The following is a 27,781-nucleotide window of genomic DNA, read 5'->3' as shown; positions in this document are numbered from 1 at the left end:
TTCATGCCTTTACATATTAAATTAGGTGTTGGTGGTTTTCTCGTGCAATGAAGAAAAATTAAGTCAAGACAGATAGATTTTGGTAGAAGGGGTGCATGAAATAGGGTGCAAGGACAAAGAATGTGATCTATACCTTGTCCCGAATTATTTTAGTCAGCATTCTTGTATCCACTCCATAAAGTGCTGGGACCTAGAAGAATCAGAAAAGCATGAAAATGAAGTGTCATTTCTATCATGAGGAATTGAGACAGAGAATGTATCACATTCTACTAACTATACTATACTAACTTTACCTTCTTCCCCCATTTAACCGTTTTCCAGCCAATTATTCTATTCAGACCAAGGATTACTCTCATAGTAAGGCATAGAAGGTTGGTCCTCCAGCTTTATCCTGTATTCTTTTTATCCACATCTCTGTCTCATTATACAATGGATTAAGAGTACACGTGTTTTTGGTGCCTTTCCTAATTCATAATTTAAATGATTGGGTTAAAACTCATACTTGAAATATGGACTCAAGAATTTCATGAATAAGTGTATGTAAAGAATACACAACTTTATGTTTTGAACCACAAGCCCTGAGAACTTCTGTTAAATGGGACATTTCAAAACCATGCCATCTGTACTTCAGTCATCAGCTTCATCCTTCTCACTAGCATAATCCTCCTCACATAGGACCCTTGCAATCTGCTTCTGGGATGCTGGGCTCTGAGGACTAAGCTTTCATCTTGTCTTGCCCAACTAGACCTCTAGATCACTTTCTGACCATTTATAAATTATCTCACCTATACAAACCCACTCAACTCCCTTTTTAGTTCCCCTTTCTATGATATCTTCTCTCATTAGAATGTAAGCTTCTTGAAGACAGCATTTGTCTTACTTATATTTATATCCCATTTAGCACAATATTTAGCAGCCAATTCTTAATAAATGCATTATCATTCGTTCTATAATTCACTGTAGCACCATTTCTTTTTATATCTTGGACGGGTTTGGATAATCATAAAAGAGGAGAAACAAACTGAATAAAAACTAAACATTTATATAGTACTCTAAGGTTTACAAAGTGCTTTTGAAATGTTATCTCAACTTATCCTCAAATAATTCCATTTTATAAATGAAGAAACTAAAGCTCAGAGAGAGCTAGGGACCTGCCCAGGATCACATAGCTAGTAAGTAAGGTAGACCTGGAGGATCAAGTCTTTCTTACTCCAACTCCACCATTTAATTATCTCTTAATAAGCTCCAGAGCACAATACTCAAAGAGATTTGCATTCACTTGTTGCTACAGCAATGTTGAGAGAAGTGGGGAAAGTATTGCTTTATTTAGCAACTATCCAATGATATTTCAGTATAAAATTGTTCTCAGGAATAAAAACTGTCAGTAGTGAGGTACTGATGTCATTCTAAAATGTATAATCTATTTGGAACATAGAGAAGGAATTTGCTAAAAGTTTGAAGTAGCTGGTCCCTGTACTAATGGAATTATTAAGTACATATTACATCTATTTACAGGTAAAAAATACATGTACACATCTAATGATTCCTTGTGTTCCAAACACATGTGCACATAAAATATAGGTTTGTGTGTACATTTATACACACGTGTAATATGTTCTTTATAACACATATTATGTTACCATTAAAATAAAATGTAGTAATACATACTTATATATGTATTTCTATATATAGATGTAGAAATATATGTGTGTATATATAATCTTCTACAAAAATCCTATCCTGGTGCCTCAAAAACTTGAAAATGACTTTCATTTCTTAAAGGTTATGCCAGGAGAACAAAAGTTCCAGCAGGTCCTATCCAGCTAAGAAGTCTTCAAGTACAGTTTTAGTGAGTAGACTCTAGCAATTGGCAATAAATGAATTGCCTCAGAGTTCTGGCTGTTCTGGACCAGTGTAGACTTTTTCTGTCTTCCAATACAAACACTGGCCTTAAATCAATGGAGAGTTCTATATCAAATTTCTCACCTTTTCTTCTTGTAGCCATTTCCCCAGACTCTTAGTAGCCAGCCAATGATTGAATTCCTCACTATAGTTCAGCACCAGCAGACCTGCCACCTGTAAAGAAAGGGTAATGCTGATTGAATCAATTGATACAATTGTGAGTCAGTTCCATAGGAATGACTTCAAAATTTCAACTCTTGAGTCCAAACACAAATTAAACAGGAAATGCTTTGAGCTACAAGGAAGACATATACTCAAAGCATTCTGCTGAAATGACCAAGACAGAATAATTATTTTGCTTTAATTTTATGAATCTTGTAATTCTATATACCCCTCCAACAATAAGAATATTTAAGAAAAGAAATTCTTCAAAACAGTAGGCTGCAATTGTGTTCTTACTATCTGTAAAGCATTAGCAGACATAGCAAACTTTGGCAATAAAGCAATGAACAAGTATGTTCATTATTAAGTTCTTATCAGCTCTGGTTTCTCCCAACTAATTCCAGAAATTGGCTTTCTTTTCTGGTGACCCAGAACCCTCCTCTTCCAGGAACTATATTTCTGTCCCTAAATTCTAATCTCCTAATTAGTTTTCTGGTATTGGCCGAACTCTCAGATTCAAATCTGCCCAGACCTCTGACTTTGCTATTGTCTTATCTGAATGCCTGTCCATCTATTCCCTGTGTGCTGACCACTGCCTTTCCTTGATGCTGCAGATGTTTTGGGACTCCCAGTTTTCTAAAGTCAATGAGTCTGAGTCCTGCCTGTCGGTCTTTACATGAAACCTCTCCTGTTAAACCCCTACTCTTTCTTTAAAGACCCACTCAAATGCCATCTCCAGAGGATAACAAACTCCATCTCCTCATTGGATCTCACATATGTTATGGATTTTTTTTATTTCTCAAATGTAAAATAGGAATATGGATTCTGTTGATATAAGGAGCAACTGGCGTGTGCCTCCCACTTCAATGCAGGTCAGCACCTTCTCTGCAATTTAATTTTGGACTTAAGAGAATGGATCAAAAGGTCAACAAATTTGCTCAGGGTCACATGGGAAGTATGTGTCAAAGGCAGGACTTAAAACTCAGGTTTTCCAGAACTCAAGACATTTCTTTATCTACTGTGTCAATATTTTACTTATTTCTATTTACATTATATAATCCTGTTATACTATATATTGAAATTTAGGAGCATATTTTGTAGAAATTTTTAATCTCCTCTAGCATGTAGCACAATTTTCTAAACATTTTATTAAATGCAAAAAGTGTTTAATAATTATTTACTGAATTATTGAATAGAATTGAGTCTTTTGTTGTTGTTCAGTCATTTCTAACTTTTTGTGACTCCATTTGGGGTTCTCTTGGCAAAGACACTGGAGTGATTTGCTATTTCCTTCTCCGGCTTGTTTTATAGATGAGGAAACTGAGGTAAACTGAGTTAAGTGACTTGTCCAAGTTCACCCAAGTAGTAAGTTTCTGAGGCTGGATTTGTACTCATGTCTTTCTGACTCTAGATCCAGCCCTCTATCCATTGCCAGCTAGTTGCCCCAATAAGTTGGGTACAAGTTATAAATTTTAAGATACATTACTGAAAATCTACGTCAGGGATATTGTTTTTGAAGATCTTAGTCTAAACAAGTTCTCTATAGACAAAATGAAAAACAGAGTGAGTCTACGCAATGTAAACAACTATTCTGAATGACTAAAGTCTAAATTATTCTCACATAGGAAAACAATTTATTTTCTATTTGTAGAAAAACAAATTTGAGCCCTCAAATTACTTGAATTAACTGTCTATATTAGCTGAGTTGAGAAAATTATTCCAGTCATGCATACTTCACTTTGCCTGAGAATTTTTCCATCAATTTCATGACTATTACCTTAATGCCATCAGACTCTAAATATTTGCTCAGACCCATTTCATCCAGTGCAGCAGTGTCTGGAGCACCACCATTTCCCACGATTGGATTGGCCATTGTAAGAATCTGTCCTCGGTAGGCAGGATCTGTAATGGCTTCAGGGTACCTAGGTAAACATATCAAGATGTTATCAACAGAAAGAAGCTTATATTACAACAGTTTTGAGTCACTAAAATTGTTGCAAATCCGTGAATGTAAGATGATGGATATTTTAAAGGCCATGTCCCTATTCTAAGTCAACTTAAAGGGATTTTAGACGACCATAGAAATTTGCTCACAGAATTACACATTGAGGGAAAACTGGTCCATCAATATAAAGGTACCTTCCCAGGCACTTTTTGTATTCTTTTTTTTTTGCATTGATATATAAGAATGCATAAAACATTTCCTAAACTAAACATAAAGATATAATAGTTTAACAGAAACAGCAATGAGTTAAGTACAGAAAGGGCAAGTTCTAGTCCTTGCTATTCCACTCACTAGTTAACCTTTCTCAGCTTCACTTTCTTGTCTGAAAAATGGGATATAGAATTCTTGTCCTGCTTGCCTGAAAGGGTTATTATAGAGATAGACTAAGATCAGTAAGATAATATAGGTGAGAGTATTTTGGAAACCTCAAAGTACTCACAAATATAAGCCATTATTAAAACAAATATAAGAAAGCTTTTGGGTTTTTCAAGTTTTTTCTTTGCATTCCCACTTTAAAAAAAATCTTCTGTCTACTTTACTATCCATTTTTCTTAGAAAATGAAAAGGACTTGAATTTTGCACAACTTACCAGATATAAACAAGTCCAAATTGATGTTTCTGATGAAATTTAATATTCTTACCAAAATATTATTTGCCACAAAATTGGAAAGTTTTTCTTTAGTTTTTTTAGTTTTAGAAACCAGCATGTAAATTATAGAAATATTGTTGATTTATACATCTGTTTCCTTCTTGAGCATGAAGTATGCTTTCAAAATTATACATGATGGTGATGGAATACTATTATGTTATAAGAAATGATGAACTGCTTGATTTCTATAAGAACTGGAAAGAGCTCTATGAACTGATGCAGAGTGAAATAAGTAGAACCGGGAGAACACTATACACAGTAACCAAAATATTGTGGGATGATCAAATATGATTGGCTTTGCTACTAAAAGCAATGCAATGATCCAGGACAATTCTGAGGGATTTATGAGAAAGAATGCTATCCACTTCTAGAGAAAGAACTATGGGAGTTGAAATCCAGAAGAAAACATGCTTGTTTATATGGATATAAAAATTGGAAGGGTTGGTTTTGAAAGATTACTCTAATACAAAAAGTAAATAATATGGAAATAGTATTTGAGTGATAATATATATACATATGTGTATATGTAAATATATAAAACACAGTGAAATTGCTTGTCAACTCTGGGAGGAGGAAAAATAGGGGAGGGAGATAAGAATCATGTGAACATGGGAAAATAGTTTAAAATTTTAATTTAATTTAAAATAAATAAATGAATGAATTTTAGGATAATAGAACCAACTCAGAAACCACAAAAGAAAATCCCTTCTCTATGCTAACAAATGCAAATTCCTCAAACTTATTTGGAAGGGATCTCTATTTGATATATTTCAGTCAGTATAATATTTAGGTTTTCAATTCTAATTTGCTCTATATTTCTAATTTGTCATAGTTTTCCCCAAGATCAGTAGCCCTAGGCTGCCTTGGTTGGACTAGATAGCCTTCCAAGGTTCTTCTTAACGTTCTTTCATCCATTCATTTGGCATATATCTCTAAATTAATTTCCAGCACTAACAATTCTCATATTCAGGAACATAGAATTATAGAATTGAAGGACCAGAATATCTCTTAGAATCCACCTCTTACAATGACCTTTATCTCATGGGTAAAAACCAAATGACCTGACTTTCAGTCTTGTGCTCTCTATACTAGAACTATGACTCTGGGTTTGGACTGTCCAAGGCTGGTATGATGAGAGGATAGTTTTAAGCGAGAGAGCCTAACTCTCTCTCCTCACTGTATCTTCCCAGTTCCATACTCAATTATTGCTTTATATGTAATTATGCTACAGTGTTTAAAAAAGCTGAACTTATTATTCTCTCCAATAAACCCTTTTCTCTAATAAACTCTCCCTTGATTTGATTCTAAAGACTGAAAAACAGGATCTGCATTGAATTCAACAAGCAATCCAGATCTCTCAGCCAACTCCTTCTGTTTAAGTAAGATATACATTTATTACCAAAACATGAAAGACTCGATAATGCTCTGAGCTGGTTTCTAGTCTCGACTCTGTCATTAAATAGTTGTATGATTTTAGGCAAGTCATTTAATTTTTCTGGGTTTCAGTAACTTCATCCATAAAATGAGACAAATTGAATGAATAATCTCTAAAGTCCCTTCTGGATCCAAGTCTATGATTCTAAAGAACCTATCTGAATTCCACTCAGTGTAGTCTTTTCAGAAGAAGATGAGGTCATTGGACCAATTTTTAAATACCCACTCCTGCCCCCCCAGACTTCCAACATCAAAAGGAGATGCGTCTTTAACAAATAAATTACTCCCCACCCCTTTCTCCTCCAGCTCTCCTCGAGAGAACTAGCCATTCCTTCTGTACAAACTCTTAACTCTCATCCGTAAATGAATAAATATAGCTTGTGCTAGGGAACTGCTGTGTTGAAGGGAAATTAATCCATCAGGTCCTGTTTGACTTTTGTGATGTGACAAGATTTATTACCTATAATCTATCACAGGGAAGAAAACTCTAGTGCCCTCCATCATTCTGATCTATATTAAACAGTTGTTTGTTGGCAGGTATATTAACACAGCTAGTAATTAGTGCTGTCGAAAAGCTTAAATAATTGCCTTGTGAAGCAAAACTTTGCAAACAGATTTCATACACTGTAATTTAACATTCTCACCAGTGGAACTATTTAAAACCCATCTAGTGCTCTGTACTTCACTTAGGCTGTTCAGAGTTTTGGGGGAGAATGTACATTAATAAAACAATGGAATATCAACCAATATCTTGGACATCAGTTAACTCAGTACCCGTTTGCCTTTCTGAACTCAACTAGAAGATCCCTAAAGAATTTATCAAGTATTTTTACAGAAAAGGTGTCAATCCCCTTTTCTTATGAAAAATCTCTTAGGCACAGTTATATATATATATATATATATATATATATATATATATATATATATATATATTAGAGAATAGTGGGTAGGTGGCTCACTGTTTAGAGAGTCAAGCCTGGTGACAGGAGGTCCTGGGTTCAAATCTGGTCTCAGATACTTCCTAGCTGTATGACACGGGGAAAGTCACTTAAACCCAAATGTCTAGCCTTTACCATTCTTCTGCCTCTGAAGCAATACTAAGTATAGATCCTAAGGTAGAATGTAATGGTTTAAAAAAAAAAAGGAAGATATCTTATAATCATAGAATTTCAGAGTAATCTAGTCTAGGAATTCTTAATCTGGGATCCATGAACTAATTTTCTTTTACTACTTACTATATTTACTATTATCATTTACTATTTAGAGAGCTTTATTTCAATATAATTGGTTTCCTTTATATTCCCATAAACTTTATTTTATGAATTTAAATTCATTATTCTGAGAAAGAATCCATAGACTTTAGTCTGCCAAAGGATTCCATGATATGAAAAAGAAGTATTAACCCTTCAGTCTAGTCCATTTCTTTCCTTTTATAAAGGAGAAAAATGAGGATTACAGAAGCAAAGATACTCAAAGTCACACAAATAGCAGAGGTAGGACAAGGACCCAGAACTCCTGACTCCCAGACACTCCAGGAAAAGACTGCTTATATGGTTTCTTGAGCAACTCCGTCTTGTACTATTATGTTTTTGAAAATATCTTTAATATTGAGCATATTTTATAAATGTGGTGATCAAAAAGACATTTTTTTAAAAAACAACCTTAGTGCATTGTATATTATGGTGATTTTTTTTAAATTTAAATTAACATTCTCTCTTAATGACAACTAATAATGTCTTTCATTTTCTTATTTTTTTTAAATAATGGTAATGGATAAATGGTAATTTAATAAATGTAAAATGAATGATAAAATAAATGGCTAATGGTAAAGGATAGATGTCTGGTATTGAGTGACTTGACCAGGGTCATATAGATAGGAAGTATTTGAGGCCAGATTTGAACCCATAACCTCCAGTCTTTGGCCCTGGATCTCTCTCCACTGAGCCATCTGGCTTCCCTTTGTCTTTCATTTTCAGAAAGGACCAGTGACATCATAAGATGATAGCTTGATTTGCTGTTAAAGGGATTTAAGTAAGGCTGTTAAATAAATTTGTTGGTGTCACCCTTTCTCTCTCTTCCAGAGTCACTGAAGCCCAACAGCAAGACAAAAGTCTTCAAAACTAATAATAGGAAGAGTATGAAAGCTATTTTCTGTATAATTTCATCTTTCCTATTTAATTACAAGATTATAAGAAATAATAAGGAGATTAATTATTTCTTCAGTCTGTGGGATTGTTCTAATAGTATGTGACTTTTGAAAATCTCATTCATAAAAAAGTAACCATAAAATGTAATGGAAAAACACTGGATTTAGAATCAGAGGACATGGTTTTAAATCTTGGATCTGCTACTCATTATGTGACATTGTGAAAAACCTCTACTTCTTTGGGCCTCATTTTCCTCACCTGAAAAATCAAACACCTTAACTTTTAAAGTTCTGGATTTCCACCTCTCAAGGCTATGATTCCATGATCCTACTGAATTGCAAAAATATTCTCTTGGGAACCAAAAGGGAGATGGGTGTTCTGATGTCTTTCCTCATTTTATTATTCTCTATACTAAGATTCACATATAATTAGGAGTGGGGAGTCAAACAGAGAGGCATATTGTATTTTTTTCTACCTGGTTTGTCAGAGATGTTTATTGTTTGGATACGTTACCTAGCAATAGAAAGAACAGATAATAAACTACCATTGCTATGTCTCTTACTTAATGACTTATGCATGAGGTTTGGTACCATTGCTAAATCAAATGCATCTATAGCCTAAATTAGTGGATAATATTCCCTCCAATTCCATCTAAGATCAACCTACTGCTCCCAATATCAATGAAAGTGAACAGTGCTTAAGCATTACTCACCCCGCCAAGCCAGTGTTGAAAACAACTTCACCAGCAACAGATGACGGATGACCAAAGGAGTAACCTTTCATCTTGGTTCCATCTTCCAGCACAATGTGTGCTGTCTGAGCCTAGAAAAACAAGCTACATGAGTTTGGGCAACATAGGAGGAGGGGGGAATATATATATATATATATATATATATAATGACAAGCAGAAGTTTGGACATAACTGAACGATTAAATAATATGGCACTGTTTAATGTATGACCACACAACTATTCACATCTGGGGATGTTCTGCTTGTTCTTATTCTTCTCAAATGAATGGCTTTTTGTCATAGACAGGTGTTCAGTTTTGTTTCCCCCTGGACAGAAACTGTATAGAATGTTGATGAATCATCTGTTCCTATATTGACAAGTCTGAGATGCTTGAATTAAGTGGCATAGTTATTATTTTCACAATTCTTTACTTTCTTCCAGCACAGCTTTAGGAATTATTCATTCATAGATTCATTAATTTTTTTTTTCTGAACTGACCCATACAACTTCTCTGCTACTCTGAAGCCTCACCTGAAAAAGGACTACAACAGACAAACACAAATGGGTTTTTAGATGCTTTTCAAGTCAACAAGTATTCACTGAGTGGCTTCTCTGTATGAGACACAATAACAGACACTGTAATGAGTTGAAATGTTTGGAAATGAGAACTAACAGTTCATAAAGAGCTACTTCTTTAAAAGTAGTACAAGATGTTGAATTACACTTACATACCACTTTAGTCTGTTCTAGAACTCGAAGGGAATCCATGCCATTATGGAAAGGAAGAGATCTATTAAGTCCATCAATGATCTACCTCCATTTTAAGTGATTTACAAGATACTGTAGACATGATATCAGATAAGAACAATCAAATTAATTAAGCTCATATTTACCATTAAATTTCTTCTATAAAGCATAAAGTCAGTAAAGACTTAGCATTATTCTAGTATCAAGCTGGGAGAAACCTGGTTCTAGTCAAGCTTCTGAGAACACTTGAATGCTAGGTAAGAGGAGTCACAGAAGAAAGAAGCATCCTTTCTCAACCTTTGATTATAGGAGGACCTCTTAAACTTTAAAGGGTAGGAAGATGTGAAAAGTAAGTCAAAATATCCATTGATTTTGTGTCCCAGGCAATATCCTGGAACTGAATGTCCTCCTCACAGTGGCCTAGTATAGCTATACCATTTTGTCCTATCCCTGTGTCACGTCATACAATTCAATCAACGTTATCCCTTTCCTACCTCAAGCTGACAACCCTGAAGTCCTATCCATTCCTCCCTTCTCCTGGGTCTTTTTACTTCCCTTTCTCATCTCCAAGTTCCTCCTCCTGGGAGACAGAGCATCTTAAGTAAGCATCAGCAAGCTTTAATGGTTTCAGAGCAGACTCTCTCCAGGAGAAGCTGCCCCCTTTCCTGGAACATCTCCACTTGACTTAAACCAAGGAACACTCCCACTCCACTCCAGTAGAATTTGTTCCAGGTGATAGACTTCTGAGTTAAAACCCTTAATATTAAACTTTCACCTTATTTTCCTAAATCTTACATATGGTACACACATAGCTATTTTACTTTTCTCCTCAAAAATTGATTAGGAAAGTTAAGACCTTTCTGTTAGGATTCAATAACATAAAAGAAAAGAAAAATAGCTACTTTGTATGCTCACTTCTTTGTCAAATAATATAATCAGAGTTTTAGAGCTAGGAGGAACATAAGAGATCATCTGATCCAACCCCCTCCATTTTCCTAATGAACAAAATAAGGAAAAGAGAGGCTAAATAATCTGTCAGTTTAATATGTGGCAGAACTAGGAGTATGATTCAGTTATTGCTCTTCCCACTTATTATAATATGTCGACACTCAACACAGAAGCTACAAGTTCCTATCTTTTAGTAGAATCCTTTGCATATTCTGGCACCAGAATGTTAGCTGTGAGTACCTAGCTCTTTCCTTTTTTTAGTATTTTCATTTTTGAAGTGAATCTGTAGCCATAGGATAAGTACTGTAAAAATCTCAAGTTTGACTCTTTATCTTTACATGCCTACTACTTAGCTTCTTAGTCATTTGTCTCAAAGTGACTTTAGTTGATTCAAATGAGAAAAAATCAATAAGTTACTTGTACATAAATTGAGACACTGAGAAGAGATTAACTAACTCATGGCCACCTATTTAGCCCCATTCACATTCGGTTACAAGGAGCCCATCTTTTCTTGTTTGCTTCTTCCAAAATCATGATGTACTTGCTCCTTCCTGTATTTACTCATAGCCTTTCCCTTTTCCAATTCAAAACATTAACTGCTGGTTTTGAGGAGTAATGACAAAATTAATTTGTATCCAAAGCTCACCTATTCATAAGATGAAAAGTACCGTTCACACACATCGATGCTTAATAAATGTTTGTGGACTTGAAGATTAAGATGACAAAATAGCCCTTCTTTGTAAATATTAAAATAGGTGACTTCCTGCACTTTCAGATATTATATCATTTATGTCTCAATAAACACTGATAGGAATATATACTACAGGTGTTTTATCCTCCTTTTACAGCTAAGGAAATTGAATCAGAAATATTGGCAAAAGTGTCAGCAAGGACTAGAATCCAAGTTTCCCTCTCCAAATTCAACACCCTTTTCTCTAAGGTACTCTTCCTCTGTATAGAAAGATTGAATATTTTTGACTTTAGAGTCTCATGGCATTCAACTTTCTGCCTCTCAGAAAACAGAAGCAAAGAAAATATTTTTAAACATCATAGAAAAACCAGCATTAGTGGAATCTTTAAAAAAAAGTTGTTTAACTGATAAGATTTGGGAAAAGAAAATACAAGGGGGGTTGCAGTTGGCTTTCTTCTGCCAGTTTACCCATATTATTCTAAGCACCATCTGCCTTATATACTATTTTCATTTATAATTCATATATATATATATATATATATATATAATTCATATAATTATAATTCATCATTTTCCTTTTCATTCGGCACCCCCAATCTAAAAAATTCAGAATTGAATATCCTTATTTTAAGCATCATCTAATCTTGTAAAGAAGAAGGAAATTACTCACTGAACGGAGCTGATTCTTGTTAGCCTTTCTAAGCCCTGCATTTCCGCCTCTCTAGTGGACTGGTTTCTTACTTTACTTTCTATCTACTGAAGATATATTTGAGGAGACATTTACTGTTGCCTGAAATAGTCTTGGAGATTGTATTCAATAAGTCTTTTGGCTCCTCTAATTATATTTTTGCTCGTTTCTGGTGGTTTTTATAGATCTCCCAATCCTCCTCCCTACTCCACATTATATTTTTATAAGCCTTCTGTTTATTGCCTATACCACTCTTTACATTCCTCTTAAATGCATTGGCCTCCAATGGCTTTGAAATGATGAGTGTCAATTGGGTTGTCTGAGGATTGATGGAAGAACTCTATACAAAGAACTATTATATGGAATCCCCTTTTCTAGCTAACAGTGCCAAAGTGCCATTTCATTGCAAAATGATTCCCAACCCCAAATCACTTTGTTATCAACCTAAAACATTTTAGCAGCCTTAGTAATAATATGTCCTAATACAAAAAAATCTTTATAACAGAAACTAGATCATAACATTAAGTTATTTTCAAAGTGCTCACTACTATAGCTCTTTGGTGCCTTAAAAGCTAAAAGTATAAAGGAAACCACTATAGAAAGAACACATACTTCATTGATGGTTTCAATAGGCAAGTTAAAGCTGAATAGTCATGATGAAGACAACAAAATAAATTTAAGTACTTGAATAGAATCCTGAATGGAATCTATAGATACTGGTAAGTTAGTACTAAAGATGAATAAATCAGAATTTTTGCCATTCATTCCATATACTGGAATTTGAGGGATGGAAGCACCTCAAATTTGTAAGGCAGCTCTTGGCAACTGTCTTTTAGGAAACTGTGCAATTTCTCACAAGCTGGTGGGAATAGTTCCCTTCTCTTGTGAAAACTGAAAGAACATTTTCTCCTCTTCAATACTTCAGCAACCTTCATATTCTCCACAATTTTTCAAAGATTACTGATGACAGCTCCAAAATCAAACCTACACTAGGATGTAGTTCATTTGAGTCTGGTAGCTTGAAGCAACTCTCTATTATTTTTATTTCTTTGCCCTTTCCAGGCCAAAGACAATTTTTCTTGGCAGTGAAAATAGAAATTAAATGAGTTGAGCAATTCTATCATATACCTGTCATCTATTACCATCATCTCATCCACCCAGTCAGAAATCCTTATCCTTATTTTCATTTTCTTTTTCTCCATATGTTTATGAGCCCAAAAAATTACCCTTAGCTTTCTTCACTAGCCTCAGCTCATTTTCAACATAAGCACAACTCATACTTTTCTTTGAAACCCATGTCATGATTTTGTAGCCATATTCCCTTACCTGCCTTTGCTTTTATTTTCTAGACATGTCTTTTTAAACTCTAAGTTGCCTGGTGAGATACCTTTGCATTCACAACAGTCTCTTTAGAAAACTTTTTTCTTTCTAATAGAAAGTGTTTTCTCTTTCTGTCATCAGAATTTCATTAATGACAGTTTTCTACCCTATCTCTTTTAACTCTACCTATCTTTCCTCTGAAATATTTAAATGTTATTTCACAAGATTTAGGTGGTATATTAAACTCTATCCAGCTTTCCTTTCCACTAGTATATATTCTAAGATGAAGGAGTCACATTCTCCCAAGGCCTTCATGTTTCTACCTCAGTAACTAGTTTCATCTTATTGGTGAGAAAAAATATATAGAACAGTGGTTCCCCTCCCTGGTTCTTCCACTTTTTGAAGGATGAAATTTTCATGAAGATTAGCCAAATAAATATTAGCTGAGACAGACAGAGACAGAGTTCCAGAAGTTTGGTGGATAATTGACATTTAGTTGATTTTTTTAAAAAATCATTTGCTTTATTTTTAGCAATGTTTTCCAGACACCTTCTGGGATTATCAGAATAGTCATATCCATATGAATAACCGGAAGTACTAAACCTGTATAAATGCCATAGAAGACAGACATCTATATTATAACCCTCAAATAAACAAATAACTGCCTCAGTATCCATCAGCCTGGATTTGCTAAAAATGCTTCTTCCATTATGTAGGTTCCTCTTTTTCAGTGGTATACTACTTTAATGTCCATCTCTCCTTCATAAAGTCATTCTTTTAACTCAGAGTCTATAGGCATCTTCTCTTTCTTTGAACTCATCAAAGCATTTGTTTGATCCCATCCTCTACTTTCATGCCTAATTTGTATTATGATAGCTTTTTAATTTGTCCATTCCTCTATTTGACTGTACATTTTTTGAGGTCAAGAATTACATCTCCAACTTTGTTTCTCCCTCAGTGAGTGGCACAGTGCCTAGTCATTTAATATGTTTGCAGGCTGACTTGAGTCTGTAGAAGTATCACACTATTCTACTCTAAACATCTTTTTATCTTAATTTGTTTTAGGAAAGGTTTCATATCTTGAGATGGAATCATTACAAGTAGTCAAGAAATTCAAGTTCTTCAACATACAACCTCTGACCAAGGACATTTAAAGGCCTCTTTTCCCTTATTTCCCTGATGGTCTAAAGTTGATGCTACCTTCTGTCACTTATAATTTTTCATTCAAATGGTATAAATTGGGTCACTGTGTCAAAATGCTCTATTATCTCCTTATTGTTGAACAAAATCTCTTTGCTGGGTACTGGTTAACTGTTTTATTATTCGCCTTCTCCTCCTTATCACATCTAGTCAAAGCAAAGGTTAGTTCTTTATATGCCCCAGGGCATATAAAATGAAATATTGGTTTGGAACGGAGTTACTTAGCAAGTGTTATCTAACAGATCTTCCAACAATTTCCATGAAAAAAAATTACGTCAATTTTCCATTAAACAATTTTAGCAGATCTTTTCAATTTCTTTCTCTTCTTCATTCTTTCGTATTCTTTGCAGCTCCCAAACTATCTCTAATAATTGAGTTCTATTATTAATACTACAAATCAGTGCATTTTAATCCTCCCTCTTTGGGGGAAAGGGAAGATAATTGGGTTCATATTCTACATAACACATTTCTTTTTTTTCCTTTAGCCTTAATCTAAAATACATGCCAAACATGTCAACAGTCAATTTGCTTCTTCCCTTTCATTAATGTAGTCTATCAGTTTCCCTATTATGTTGATATATCAATGTTCAAAATGTTTCACATTGTAAAATAATAATTGCCAGAAGCTCTTTGCTTGAGTTTTTACTCAAAATCAAGACAAGGCATTAGAACTTCCTCTTGTTCATTTTGTAACATAAGGGAGATGTTTGTAGTTTAAAAAAGAAATAAAAATAACATTTTAAAAACATCAGTTATGAGAAATTAGCCCTTTTCTACTTCTCTGCATAAACAGCATGGCATTATGTTAATGGATATTATTCAAAGATATAAACTAATGCTGCAAATGTAGTTAATCACTGATTAAACTTACTAATGGGTGGGATCTGTAGCAATAAAAATTTTTAAATCACATTTGCTTTTAGAAAGTGTTCTTGATTTAGGTTTTTAAATGAAATTTCAGCTCTTCTGGACCTTAACAGTGTATCATATAAGAGTTGTTAACACTATCTCCACATTTTTTCTAGGGTAAAGACCATTTCAATTTGCCACTAGGTGGCATGATGGAAAGAGCACTGCCCCTGGAGTCAGGAAGAGTCAAATTCAAATTCAGCCTCCATTATTTACTTACTAACTCTCTCTGACTCTGGACTAATTGCATAAACTCTCTAAGCCTCAGTTTCTTCATCTGAAAAATGGGGATAATATCAATACCTACTCCCAAGGTTATTGTTAGGGCGACATGAGGAAATATTTGAAAAGAGCTCTGCAAACCTTAGTGTTATATAAATGCTAGCTGCTGTTATGATAATTGGTATCCCCAATGCTTAACACATGTTAGGCACTTAATAACTGTTAATTGATTTATTTTTATAATAATGATGATAAGGATGATCATTTGTATTCCTAGCACCTGGTACAGAGCCTGGGACATAGCACGCACCTAATAAATAATTGTTGGTGGATAAAATTTGATTCAAGCAAAGCTTTAGAACTGTACAGTTTTTAGTATCCTGCTATTCTACTCAGAATTCCTACCTAGACCCCTTTCAATGGCAGAGAAAGACAATATTCTCTTATTATCAGATGCAAAACACCAACCTAAGCTGAACTAGTCTCTTTTTCTGTCTAAATTAGTTGTTTTAAGTATTTGGCGATCTTATCTTTCTTCTTTGGGGGGAAGTAACTAAAGATTTTGGTTTAACAGAGTTCTGAATGTATTTCAGTCTGTTCAGAAGAGTAATTAGATGGTAGTGAATTGTATCAATAGGCAACTTCATTATGAATGCTGCTTAATTACATCTATAAGAACTTGAACTTAAGTCTTATTAGAGATTAGAGTTCCTTAATTTTTTTATATCATGGACTCCTTTGGCAGAAGTCTGGTGATAACTATAAATCCTTCTCTGAACAATGTTTTGAATGCACAAGATACAACACATAGGATTACAAAGAAAGTCAATTATATTGAAACATAGCTAAGAAAAAAAAAACTTTTTTAACAAGTTCAGGAACTCCAGGCATGAATCCCTGCCTTAAATCATGAGCAGTAAGCAAGAATCGATTATAGATCCTGAAATCCCATTACCAATGTACACAAGAGTGAAATGTCAGGTTATTAAAGGATCCCTGTGATTGAACCTACCAGGTCCTCATACTTCAGCAGCCATCATACAAACTAAACCCAATCCTGAAGCAGTTCTTCATCCTTCAAGTCTCTTTAGAGGAAATGTGAATTTTGTTCAGGTCTAGCCCAGAGGAAGGAGATCATAGGGGGCACTGGTGGGCCAGGTGGGACAACCTCAGGGAAATTGGTTCTTCTATTCCTCGTGCCAATTCCATATGGAACCTCTGGGTACAAGCAAAACCTCTGGGGAGGATTGCAAAGGCCTCCTTTCTCAAAGGACCCCTTAGAACTTGGGGTTGGCCCAGATTCAATTTTCTAAGGGGGAATAAGATCCAAAAAAGATTCCACAGGTCATTCCCAGAATATACACTGGAGATATCTGACCACTTTTTAGGGCAATGATGTAAAAATAACAATAGTAGTAACAATAATTATAACTCACATTCCTATAATTTTTTAAAACAATTTAGAAAGTATAGTCAGTAAGTGTATGAAATCATATTTAAACTCAGGAAGATTCATTCATCTTCCAGAATCCAGACCTGACATGCTTGTGCTGTACCACATAACTGCCCTCAAGTGAAATAGCACATATGTAAAGCTTTTTGAAAAATTAAAATGCTATGCAATTGATAGTTATTATTATTACTATTATTATTTCTATCTCAGAAATGCCCCATCTACATGACCCTAAGTTGAAGAGCATATGAAGATTCCTTTTCCCTTCATCTCTAGTGAAAAATTTATTGACTGGAATGCCCTTGCATTCAGTGCTTATAAACATCTATTAAATTTAGGGGCTTTTATGCATTTAAAATAATTTTTGTTACAAGAATAACTTTATGAGGTTTTTTATCTAAAAAGAAATTCCAATATAGTTTAAAAGGCTATTAGTTCATTTGTTTTGGATTGGTTTAACAGTGATTCCCAAAGTGGGTGCTACTGCCCCCTAGTGGGTGCTGCAGCGATACAGGGAAGCAGTGATGGCCACAGATGCATTTATCTTTCCTATTAATTGCTATTAAAATTTTTTTAAAATTTAATTTACAGGGGGCTAAGTAATATTTTTTTAGAAAGGGAGCAGTAAGCCAAAAAAGTATGGGAACCATTGGTTTAAGATGTTTCAAAGGGAAGACATTGAGAAGAAATATTTTTTCTCTTAGAAAAAGATGTATTTCTTCAGAAAGCTTTACTGTACTTTTTATTTTTCCTAACATATTAAAATGAAAAGCAAAACAAAACTGATTGATTGATTGATTTTCATCCCCAGAAAAATGATTGCTTAGAACTATAGAACTAGAGTAAATGGGTTAGAATTTTCCTAGGAATGTGTTCAATTTGAGACCAGGTTGAAGCTGTGTCTTTCCAAAGCATTTTCTGCTTAGAAACAATTCAACAACTACAACTGGAAATCATGGTTAAATTCCTTTTCAGAAGCTTTGAAAATGCATCCTCAGTGCTAAACTAACCTCATTCAGAAGGTACAGGTCCTAAGAGTCAAGCAATTATGAAGCCAGCTATAAAATTTGTATTTTTTTAACTCCTAATAAATTTTGTAACTCTCTAGACTGCATTCTTATTGCTAGGTAAGTTTTTACCAGCATGTTTTCCGCATGCTTAATAATCATTAGCTAGATGTACATTTATCTTTATTCATCTAATCATCAACTTGTTCTTAAATTGAGGATATAGTAGTTCTCTTTGAACTCTCTCTGTTCTTTGAACCCTTTGTTCAAAAATCTGGAAGGAGGTAAAGTCAGAATGAAAACTGTTAGTGAAAGCTAAAATTGATTATAATGAAATCTATTAAGTTAGACTTTGTAGACCTGTGGCTGCTCAGAATTACATGAAAATTGAAGCAACATGTCACATCTTGTTGCAAGTAGATGCCACGTGACTGGGTTCCAAGGAATTATAGCAGTTGCAACCTCAAATATCTCTGTAATATCATATTTATAGGATTCATAATAGTCCCTCCTGATTCCTTGGTATATAAACACTTTCTCAATATACCAAAAAAAAAAAAAAAAAGCCTAATCCATAAAGGTTCAAGCAAGTGCATAAGTGACCAGTCCTCCAATAAGGTTCAGAGGATACTGTGGACATAGAATTATGATTGTTATGAGCCTAGCCATGGTTATGTGAATAGCAAATACACACACACACACGCGCGCGCGCGCACGCGCGCTCACTCTTACACACTCCCCTCCACTATAGTGAAAAACTATTAGTTTACTATCTGAAATTTTAACATCCTAAGCAGGTTGACTATATATAACCAATCCAATGTGAAATAAGTACAGCCCTCCCAAAAATTAATACAATCCCCTCTGAAAAAAGAGCCAGAGGGAGGCAAAAAAGACAGCCCAAGATCTCTTAGGGACAAGTTGCTGTATTCATTTTACGCATCTGTAAAATGGGAATAATGACACTATCACCACTTAAAGGGTGTGAAAATTAGCCAATAAAATCATGATGATTCCCTTTACAATATAAAGCCGCTAGCCAGCTATAGCAATAAATTCTACAGAAGAGCTGAAAATTAAAAAAAAATGCTTTTACAATAAGCCCCTTAAGCAGTTGTGGAAATGAAAATGATTTACTCTGGGAACTCTGACTACATTACTGTTGAATCATTTATCTATGCAAATGATTTGCATACTAGAAAAACTAGAAGTCCCCAGTGTTCCCTTCCACTTCTATGAATGCCCAAAGCTACATATACATTTGATTTTAGGCCTGCCTGATGTTCCTAAGCTATAAGTTTACTTCAATACTCATCCTCTATGAAATCAAGTAAATCTGAACCAGATTTTAAATGTAGGAGGCTTAAAGATGGAATGTATTTCAAATAATGATTTCATAGCTAGTATGATAGTAAATTAAAATCATGATGTGTTTTTATTGCTAAGTAAAATCTTATTTTCGCTCTCCAAGTTAGGCTGTCAAAATATGGACAGTTAAGACCCTAGAAACTAAGCCTGTTTTTTATAGCTTATTTAATGATGCTTCATTTTAGTTTCAATGCTTTCCATTGAAGGATTTCAAAGTATCTAATAGCAGTAATCAATTAAACCTTACAACATCCTAAGTTAATATTAACTCATTATTGGTTAAATTTAAACCAGAATACAAATATGTGGTAAATTTCCAAGTCTGTGCCTTTGTTCTGAATACTAAGGGATAAGGGTGAATAGGATTCATAGAAGCTTTTTATTTCAGTTCTGTAAATTACACCATTTATAAGATTATTACAGATGGTATAGTATATATAGATTATCAATTACAGGCCTAAATATTATCATAAATTTTCAGTTGGTTAGCTTATCATTTCATATTTATAGTTGTTTTTTTTACATTTAAAGTCTGAGTGAGAGAGAAGCAAAGGAATTGTTTTAAATCCAAGTTGACCATGAAGAACACAAAGGGCTAGTCAATTCATAAATGTGAAAAGATCTTTACCAACTAGAAAATTGGAAAAAATATATGATAGTTTTATTAAATTTAGGGTATTATGGGTTTAAGGAGACAGCAAGATCCACAAAAGTTTCTAGGAATAAGTAGTTGATATTCAATTATTCTATTCTATTTGCCCTACTTGGATGGTTTTAAAAGAAGTTGAAATAGAAATGTTACTTATGCTAATAAATAGGCATGGGCTTGTTTTTCATTTTGTAAACTAATCAAAATTAAAATTCATCAGGAGGACACCACCAATATGCCCACTTATTTGAAAGATCTTCAACCTTTGCCAATATATTCCTTATGTGGATGAAAAGGCTAAGATTTGGTGGCAAGTTAGTCAAAGGAATAGAGAAGGGGTAATTAAAATAGCAAAGAGAAGCTGGAGAATTCAAGTACCCAATATCATGAATACCAAACTAAGTTTTGTTTCCTCCCATTGCCAGCCTTGTCATCTCACACTCTCATGAAGCTTTTTTGCCTAGGACCCAAATCTTGGGAGTCCAATGGCTTGGACAGGGCCTTCCTAAAACCCTTCTCCCTCTAAGACAGCCTGACATGAAGAGGGAAGTATTTTTTTTTATTTCAGGTTAGGGCCCAAAGGATGTTACATTTAAAAAACTATCAAAAGCAGCACCAGATTTCCTAAATAAATTTCTAGAGATGTGGGTGAATGTATCTGTGCTCTGGAATAGAAGAAGGTAACAAATTATCAAACCAAGCACTCTCAGCCATTAGCATAGTCAGGATTTCCAGACTATCTCATCTACCTTACTCAAACTTCTGTATGGTCTTCAACCTATAAGACTATTATAGAAATTAATCAGTCTTTTAAACATTATAATGGACAAAGATTTGACCCTGCTTAAAAGGTTACCTACAGGACAAAAGGAAGCTTCCTTCACGCCCCTCAAAATTGAAGGAAAATTTTGAAAAAATTCAAACTTTTACAAACTTCCTCAAAACAAAACTTGCACTTATCCATTTAAATTATCTAATCTACAACAGTTGACTAACTCACAGATCATATTATCTGTTAGATAAAAGCAAATGATATATGCAAAGCATTTTTGTTTTCTCGCATGTCCAACTTTTTGTGACTCCATTTGGGTTTTCTTGACAAAGATACTGGAATTGTTTGCCTTTCCTTCTCCAACTGGCAAAGGATTTAGTAAAATTTAAATGCTATTTTATTAGGGATAAGAAAGAGATACATGATTTCATTAGTATACGAAACTTCTAAGCAAGATGGAAATCAACACAGATTTGTACTTTCTCTGCAATTTGTAATCTTTGAGAATTGCCCAGAAAAACTGATAAAGTACTGGTCCAAGGTCACAAAACTAATCTTTACCAGAGGCAGGGCACAAGCCCAGCGCTATTCACTACACTATGCTGTCTCTAACACTACAAAACCTAGCTATTTTAATTATTATTGTTTGAGAGAGTTCTCAGGCTTTGTAAAATACACACACACACACACACACACACACACACATTGTCATTACTACTATCATTTCTTATTATTAGTTACCTTATTTGGGATTATAAAATGATTTCTTATTATATGGCTTTAAATGTGTCATGGGTATCACAATCTCTTATAAAAACAACTGCATAAAATCCTTATAGAATACTATGAACCTTAAAGGTATATGGAAGTTTTTGCCTCAGCAACAATGTTATAAAAAGGTTTCACCATATCATTTTTTTTATTTTTATGTCTTAGAATGTATCAAGAATAAGAAACAATAAATGTCCAAAATGACATATTAAAATCCCTGAGATGTTCCTTCCAGATTCTATACATGTTGATCTAGGGATTTTAAAATAAAGAAAGGGAAGACCTTTAGAGCATGAATTTGTTCCTCCATGGAAAAATATGCCCAAGAATACATTATAAGGAGCAAAGGAGGTTGTGATCTGAATCATTGGAGGGACTACCCACACATGAGTGAAACTAAAGATCCACTAAAGCTTGGTTACAAAGTGAACACAGTCTGAGTGATAACAGTTGTCTACTTCATAGATAAAGTACCTGTGAGAAGTCAGAAAATGTCATGACAACGATGAAACACAACTCTGTGGATAACACAGAACCTGACTTTAGTTAGTTCAAATCCCATTTATTAAAATTGTGTAAAAGGCAAAGCATTTAGTATTGTTGTTAAGATAATATGGGATTTTGTATATACATAAAATAATGTAGCAATTTAATACAAACTGCTTTGCAGATTTTAAGTATTATGTAAATGTTAGCTATTGATAAGATTATTATTGAACCTCAGTTTCAAAAAAGCAAGTGTATTAATTTGGGAATTTCTGAGTATAAAAAAATCTACAAGATGAAAAATGATCTGAATGAGTTGAATAGCCTAAGGCTTAGCAGAGTATAGAAAAGTTAGGGGGATACTAAGTCATTTTATCTAGAAAGTTTTCTGGTTTAATTATGATACTGATTAACAATTGCAAAAATGTGAAGAAGTCTGAATTGTAAACTGTCAGAGTTTTAGGGAGAGGGGCTGAAGGAAAATGACCTACTCTTTTCCCAAAGGACTTAAGATTCCCAACTTGTTACCTTTTCCTTTCAAAATAACATGGAATTTCAAATATTAGTCTTTTGTGACTTTCAAAGGCTTCTCATCTCAGGATTTGTAAAATAAAAGTTGATATTTAGAGGGTTCAGTACTAATTTTAGAGATTCATGTAAAAAAAAATAATTAGGTCTTTCCACCATGACATAGTCCTCTGACATGACTATTAAAGATGAGTAGGCTAAATATATGGATCTGATCTAGTATGGCATTATATTCTTAGAATTTAAACATGGCCATTTGACAGTTCCAGGAAAGTTTACCATTATCAAGAAAGATATTTACTGCTAAATATATAATGTATCATACATATAGGGTACATAATAAAAAGAACAAAGAAGAATGCTAATTAGTTCTTTCCAAAAAGTCAGAGGATATACTATTTTTAAATTTAAATTTAAATTATTGATGGTACTAATGAGTTGCCATGACTAAGTAAATGAGGAAAGACTCCAGTATATTGGATGGACTTCACTAGTGAATTTATGGAAGGGCATGCATGGGATGGGTAGGCTTGGATAGGTTATGATCTGCATTATTGGATGCAACACCCACATAGATCACATGTCAGATCAATCCATCTGAGTCTAGTATTCACAATCCTTTAAGATTGCTTCAGAATGCTTTCTCATACATTATCTCATTTGACCTTCCCCTTAGCCTTATTAAACAAAGTGGACAAGGAAAAGTCTCTTTATTCTTATTTCACAAGGGGAAAAACTAAGTCTCAAAGAGATTAAGTGATTTCTTCAAGGGCACATAGCTAGGAAATCAGCAATCTGGGATTAAAATGTAGGTCTTCTGACTCTGGACTCCTAGATCTTTCTACTCTGTCCCATAATAATTCACCACATGCAATACTGGATGTTAAATATTTTCAGCACTAACAGAGAACCTCACATATCTGGCATTCTTCTCTATTTTATGGCTATTGGTCAATCTTATCCTTGATGTCACCTTCATTTTAGGTATACCTTGACATTCTTTCCTTTAGCCTCACCATAAGTGAAATATGGCAGGCTAAATTGGCAGGACCCCAATCTATAAATATTAGCCAAGAATACACAAATAAAAAACAACATAAAAGAACAAGGGTTTAGTTTGCTGTCGTCAAGACCCACCCCTGGCCCCATTTGCAAAAAGGGGGAGGAAAGCTGACCTCGGAAGAGGAACTATCCAATGGTACCAGCAGGACAGCAGCCTCACAGACATAAATCCTAGTGCACATTTCACACTCAATTCAGTACCCAAACTAGTGGTAGGGCAAACATCTCTGTCTGTGGCTTTCACTACCCTTAACTAAACAACACATAAAAGCCATCACTCTGTACCACTAGCATCTCCAAGGTATAGAGTTTTTGCCCCTCTAAAAATACTAAGAGGACTTATAAAACAAAAAAGGGTTATGACCTCTAGGGATGAAAAGTTAAAAATGGAGGTGGAGCAAACAAAGGGGTAGAATTCTACAGCAAAATAAATCAATAGTAGCAGAAGTCCCTGTGGGCACCAGTCAAAAATTTTAATAAACTATTTCTGAAGTTCAAGAACTCCTATTTTTCATGCCTGGATTTCCTCCAGAAATTCAGGCCATACTTGATTGAGTGTGAGTAATGACTTTTACAGCCAGCAATGATGCCTTATTTCTCCTACAAATTTGTCATTCTTAGCTATGAATTGTGGCATACACTTAACACATCTGCCAACGGGAGGAATAAAGACTGCTTTCTCACAAAGCTTATCTGCAGAACTGTTATAAACATCTTCTAAAGCTTATATTTTTTCTACTGAGCTATATATATATATATATATATATATATATATATATATAATTGGTTGGGACCCAGGATAAAAGGATATGGTTTCAACTCCAACCATGTGGTCCTCAGTATTCAATTAACTAGTAGCATTAGTTAAGCACCAGCTATGTGCCAGGTTCTCTACTATGCACTGAAGATACAAAAACAAAAAAGAGATATTTTCTAACCTCATGGAGGATATAGTCTTATCACACAGTAAGCTATGTTTCTGTTTCTATTTTTTTACTATGTGAAATGGAGATAATATACTTCATAGTAATTTTATGAGGACAATTGGTTATTGCATCTAACCTACATTCTTAGATTTACATATTCTCCTCCCCAAAAGTCCAGGGTATTATTAGTTTCATTAAGCTCTTTTCTTTGAAATGATTATGTCATTCAGGCAACAAACACTTATTAAACGCTTACAGTATACCAGCATTATGCTATAAGGCCTGAAGATGCAGAGAATGGGGAAAACAAGATTACTATCTTCGGGGAGATCATATTCTACTTAGAAGTATGTTTATACATAAAGTACCCTATTCTTTATTTTCATATTCATTTCTATCCTATGTTTTGGGGAATACCTTCCTGGTAGCTTCTCCTAATTCCCTCAAATAGAATCCCCCAAAAAAATTACTCTGGTGTTTCTAAATCCACTCTTTCAATTTCTTTTAGGACTTATATTCCCCAAAGCCTCTTCTGGTGTGACTTTTCCAAGTTTTTGTAGCTAGCACTATAAACCCTAAGTGGAACTCACAAATAGTAAGTATTAATGAATGACTTAGGTAGTGGTAGGTATAACTGGTATTTACTCCTTACTGAAACAATCTTAACTGTTCTTTGCCTCAATTTCTCAGTCTATAAAATGAAAATGATATATTTGATATACATAAAGATATGCTAGTAAGAAAAAACTAAAGATGAATACTCCAAGTTGGATTGCTAATATCAAATGATCCTTAGAGGGGAAAAATTCAGTGAGCTCATTCATATTTTAGGCATGAAAATTAGTCAGTAGATAATCTTCTCATGCTTCAGCCTAAACTGTTTTTTTGGATTAGACTTCTGATTTCATTGATACAGGAAACACCCAATGAGGAAACTCCCTCTACTAATACAGATAAATACCTGCACTGCCACTTTTGACCTTTAAGAGTTACCTCAGTCCCTAAGAGATTAATTTAGTTGCCAGTCACTGTGCCTCTAATGAAGAGTTTATTCACAGAACATGCTAGCTCTGGGGTTGGCTCTCCATCTACCATATCATGTTGACCCTCATAGCACCCTAAATTATTAGCAATACTTTATGGGTTCAAAGAAAAGTTTGGTCAGCTACCAAACCCTTGAGAAATGGTTACTGTAAAAATCGGGTCTATGTTTTACATATCCACCAAGAATTGTACATTTTTTCCTTCTCTGAAATTCACCCTGGAATTTTCAAACTCATTACAGATTAGAATGAGGTTTTGATGCATTATGAAGTTCTTTAGTTTAGCAAATAATAAATTAGTATTTAGATGCTCAATGCAGCACAGTTTCTTCTTGTTAGTGAGTCTTTTGTGGCATTAATTGTATCAGAAACGATAGATAAGGGAACATTACCTTAACACTCAGCAGCCTGATGCCAGTTCTCGATACTTTCCATTGGCGTTGAGCAGTTCCATTGCAAAATCCAGTTTTCAGTGTCTTTATCACTTTGCAAGCTGTCAAAATCCTCGTCATTTTGTAGGTGAAGATTGCAACTAAAACTGAACAGAATTGGATGGATTTTAGGGACTTAATTTAGGGACTTTCAATTAAGGTGAAATAAAATTTAGGGGTAGGGAGGGTGCAGTCCTTTGGTTAAGCCTGACTGCACAGAGACTCCGTTGAATTCCCATTGATTCTGCCATTAAATGTCTTTAGCCCTAGCCCCTCCTTCTCTCCAACCCCTCCTCTCAATGTAACTTCCTGAGATGTTCCATGACCATGTAACACAAATTGCATCACTTCAAATACTAACTTCTCCTCCTGAAAACATGCAAGCAGTGTAGGAAACAAGTCCTACCACAGAAACTGCTTATGCAGCCTAATAAGAATGACCTAAACACAGAGGAAAGTCTTAAGAACAACATTTAACTTGGATGTTAGTAACATCTAAATGACGTTAAAAGGTGAAAGACCTTTATAGAGAAAGGATTATTGCCTAGTTTCCTACTGATTAAATTTTGAGTGATCAAAGCCACCTGAAGTCTTACGAAGACAGGAGGAATATAAGAAATTGATAATTGAGAATACTATCCTTTGACAAATTCATATTAAAGCAAAAGCAATCCTTTATCTTGAAAGAAAAATCATATATGTGTGTATGTACATATATACATGTATGTGATATATCGACACATGCTATATGGTTTATATATATAATTGAGTAAAAGGGACATATTTGTTTATTAAAATTCTATATCATCTCTTTTTTGCTGCACTTCACATAATTCAGTATTCTAAACTGGAATCAACTAATATTTACTTAATACAAATATTAAACAATCACCAAAAATGATCCAACACAAAATGGAAGTCATCTGATCCTGTCTTTCCTATGAGCCTCTTATGTTTCCAAAGATTGATATCAGCATAAGTAATGACCTTCCAACAACATAACTCACAGCCTCCCTAACCATTAATAGTTGGTCCTCAAGGAAGTTCTGGCCAAAAAGTTCACCTCCTGATGGCTAATCTTCTGGCAAGGGGCCACTCCAATCTTAACTAGGCTGGAACCCTATTTGAAATTATTCCAGACATTGGGCTTTACTAGGATAGCCTTTGAAAAGATTGGGTCACCTCCGTACTACAATGAGTTGCCCTAGTTAGACAATAGAATAACCCCCTTAATTATGTCAAAAGTATTAGGAGCAAGAGATATATTGAATGCTATTATTTCATCAAGGCTCTGTTGGTTATTAACTTATAAATATCTATAAAAGTCTCCAGATACTATCTGTGTAACCCTGAGCAAACTATTTTATATCTCTTGGTCTTGACTTCATTAAAGTAGGGACAATAATACATGTAAGAATTAGCTTATATAGTTGTTGTGAGGCTTAAATGAGATAATGTATGTAAAAGCACTTTGCAAACATTAAAGCATTAAGCAATGTAGAATGAAGATATGGAAAGAATAGATGAGGT

At 34.3% G+C, this 27,781-nt stretch overlaps 1 protein-coding gene across 1 annotated transcript in view; it reads right to left on the bottom strand.

The window, feature by feature from the left end:
* CPS1 (carbamoyl-phosphate synthase 1) overlaps positions 1 to 26,443 on the bottom strand; it is a 149,288-nt gene extending 122,845 nt beyond the window's left edge. The window contains exons 1-5 of the mRNA XM_044670734.1: positions 26,213 to 26,443; positions 9,012 to 9,121; positions 3,842 to 3,986; positions 1,987 to 2,076; positions 134 to 190 (exon numbers count right to left, since the gene is read on the bottom strand). Of these exons, the coding sequence (XP_044526669.1) occupies positions 134 to 190; positions 1,987 to 2,076; positions 3,842 to 3,986; positions 9,012 to 9,121; positions 26,213 to 26,332 (522 nt within the window). The 5' untranslated portion in view covers positions 26,333 to 26,443. The remainder of the gene's footprint in view (positions 1 to 133; positions 191 to 1,986; positions 2,077 to 3,841; positions 3,987 to 9,011; positions 9,122 to 26,212) is intronic.
* Between the last annotated feature and the right edge of the window lie 1,338 nt (positions 26,444 to 27,781).

This window comes from Gracilinanus agilis, chromosome 3 (assembly GCF_016433145.1).
Source record: "Gracilinanus agilis isolate LMUSP501 chromosome 3, AgileGrace, whole genome shotgun sequence".
NCBI lineage: Eukaryota > Metazoa > Chordata > Mammalia > Didelphimorphia > Didelphidae > Gracilinanus > Gracilinanus agilis.
Note: the sequence above shows the minus strand (reverse complement) of the source record. Positions and strands in the feature narration are given on the sequence as shown.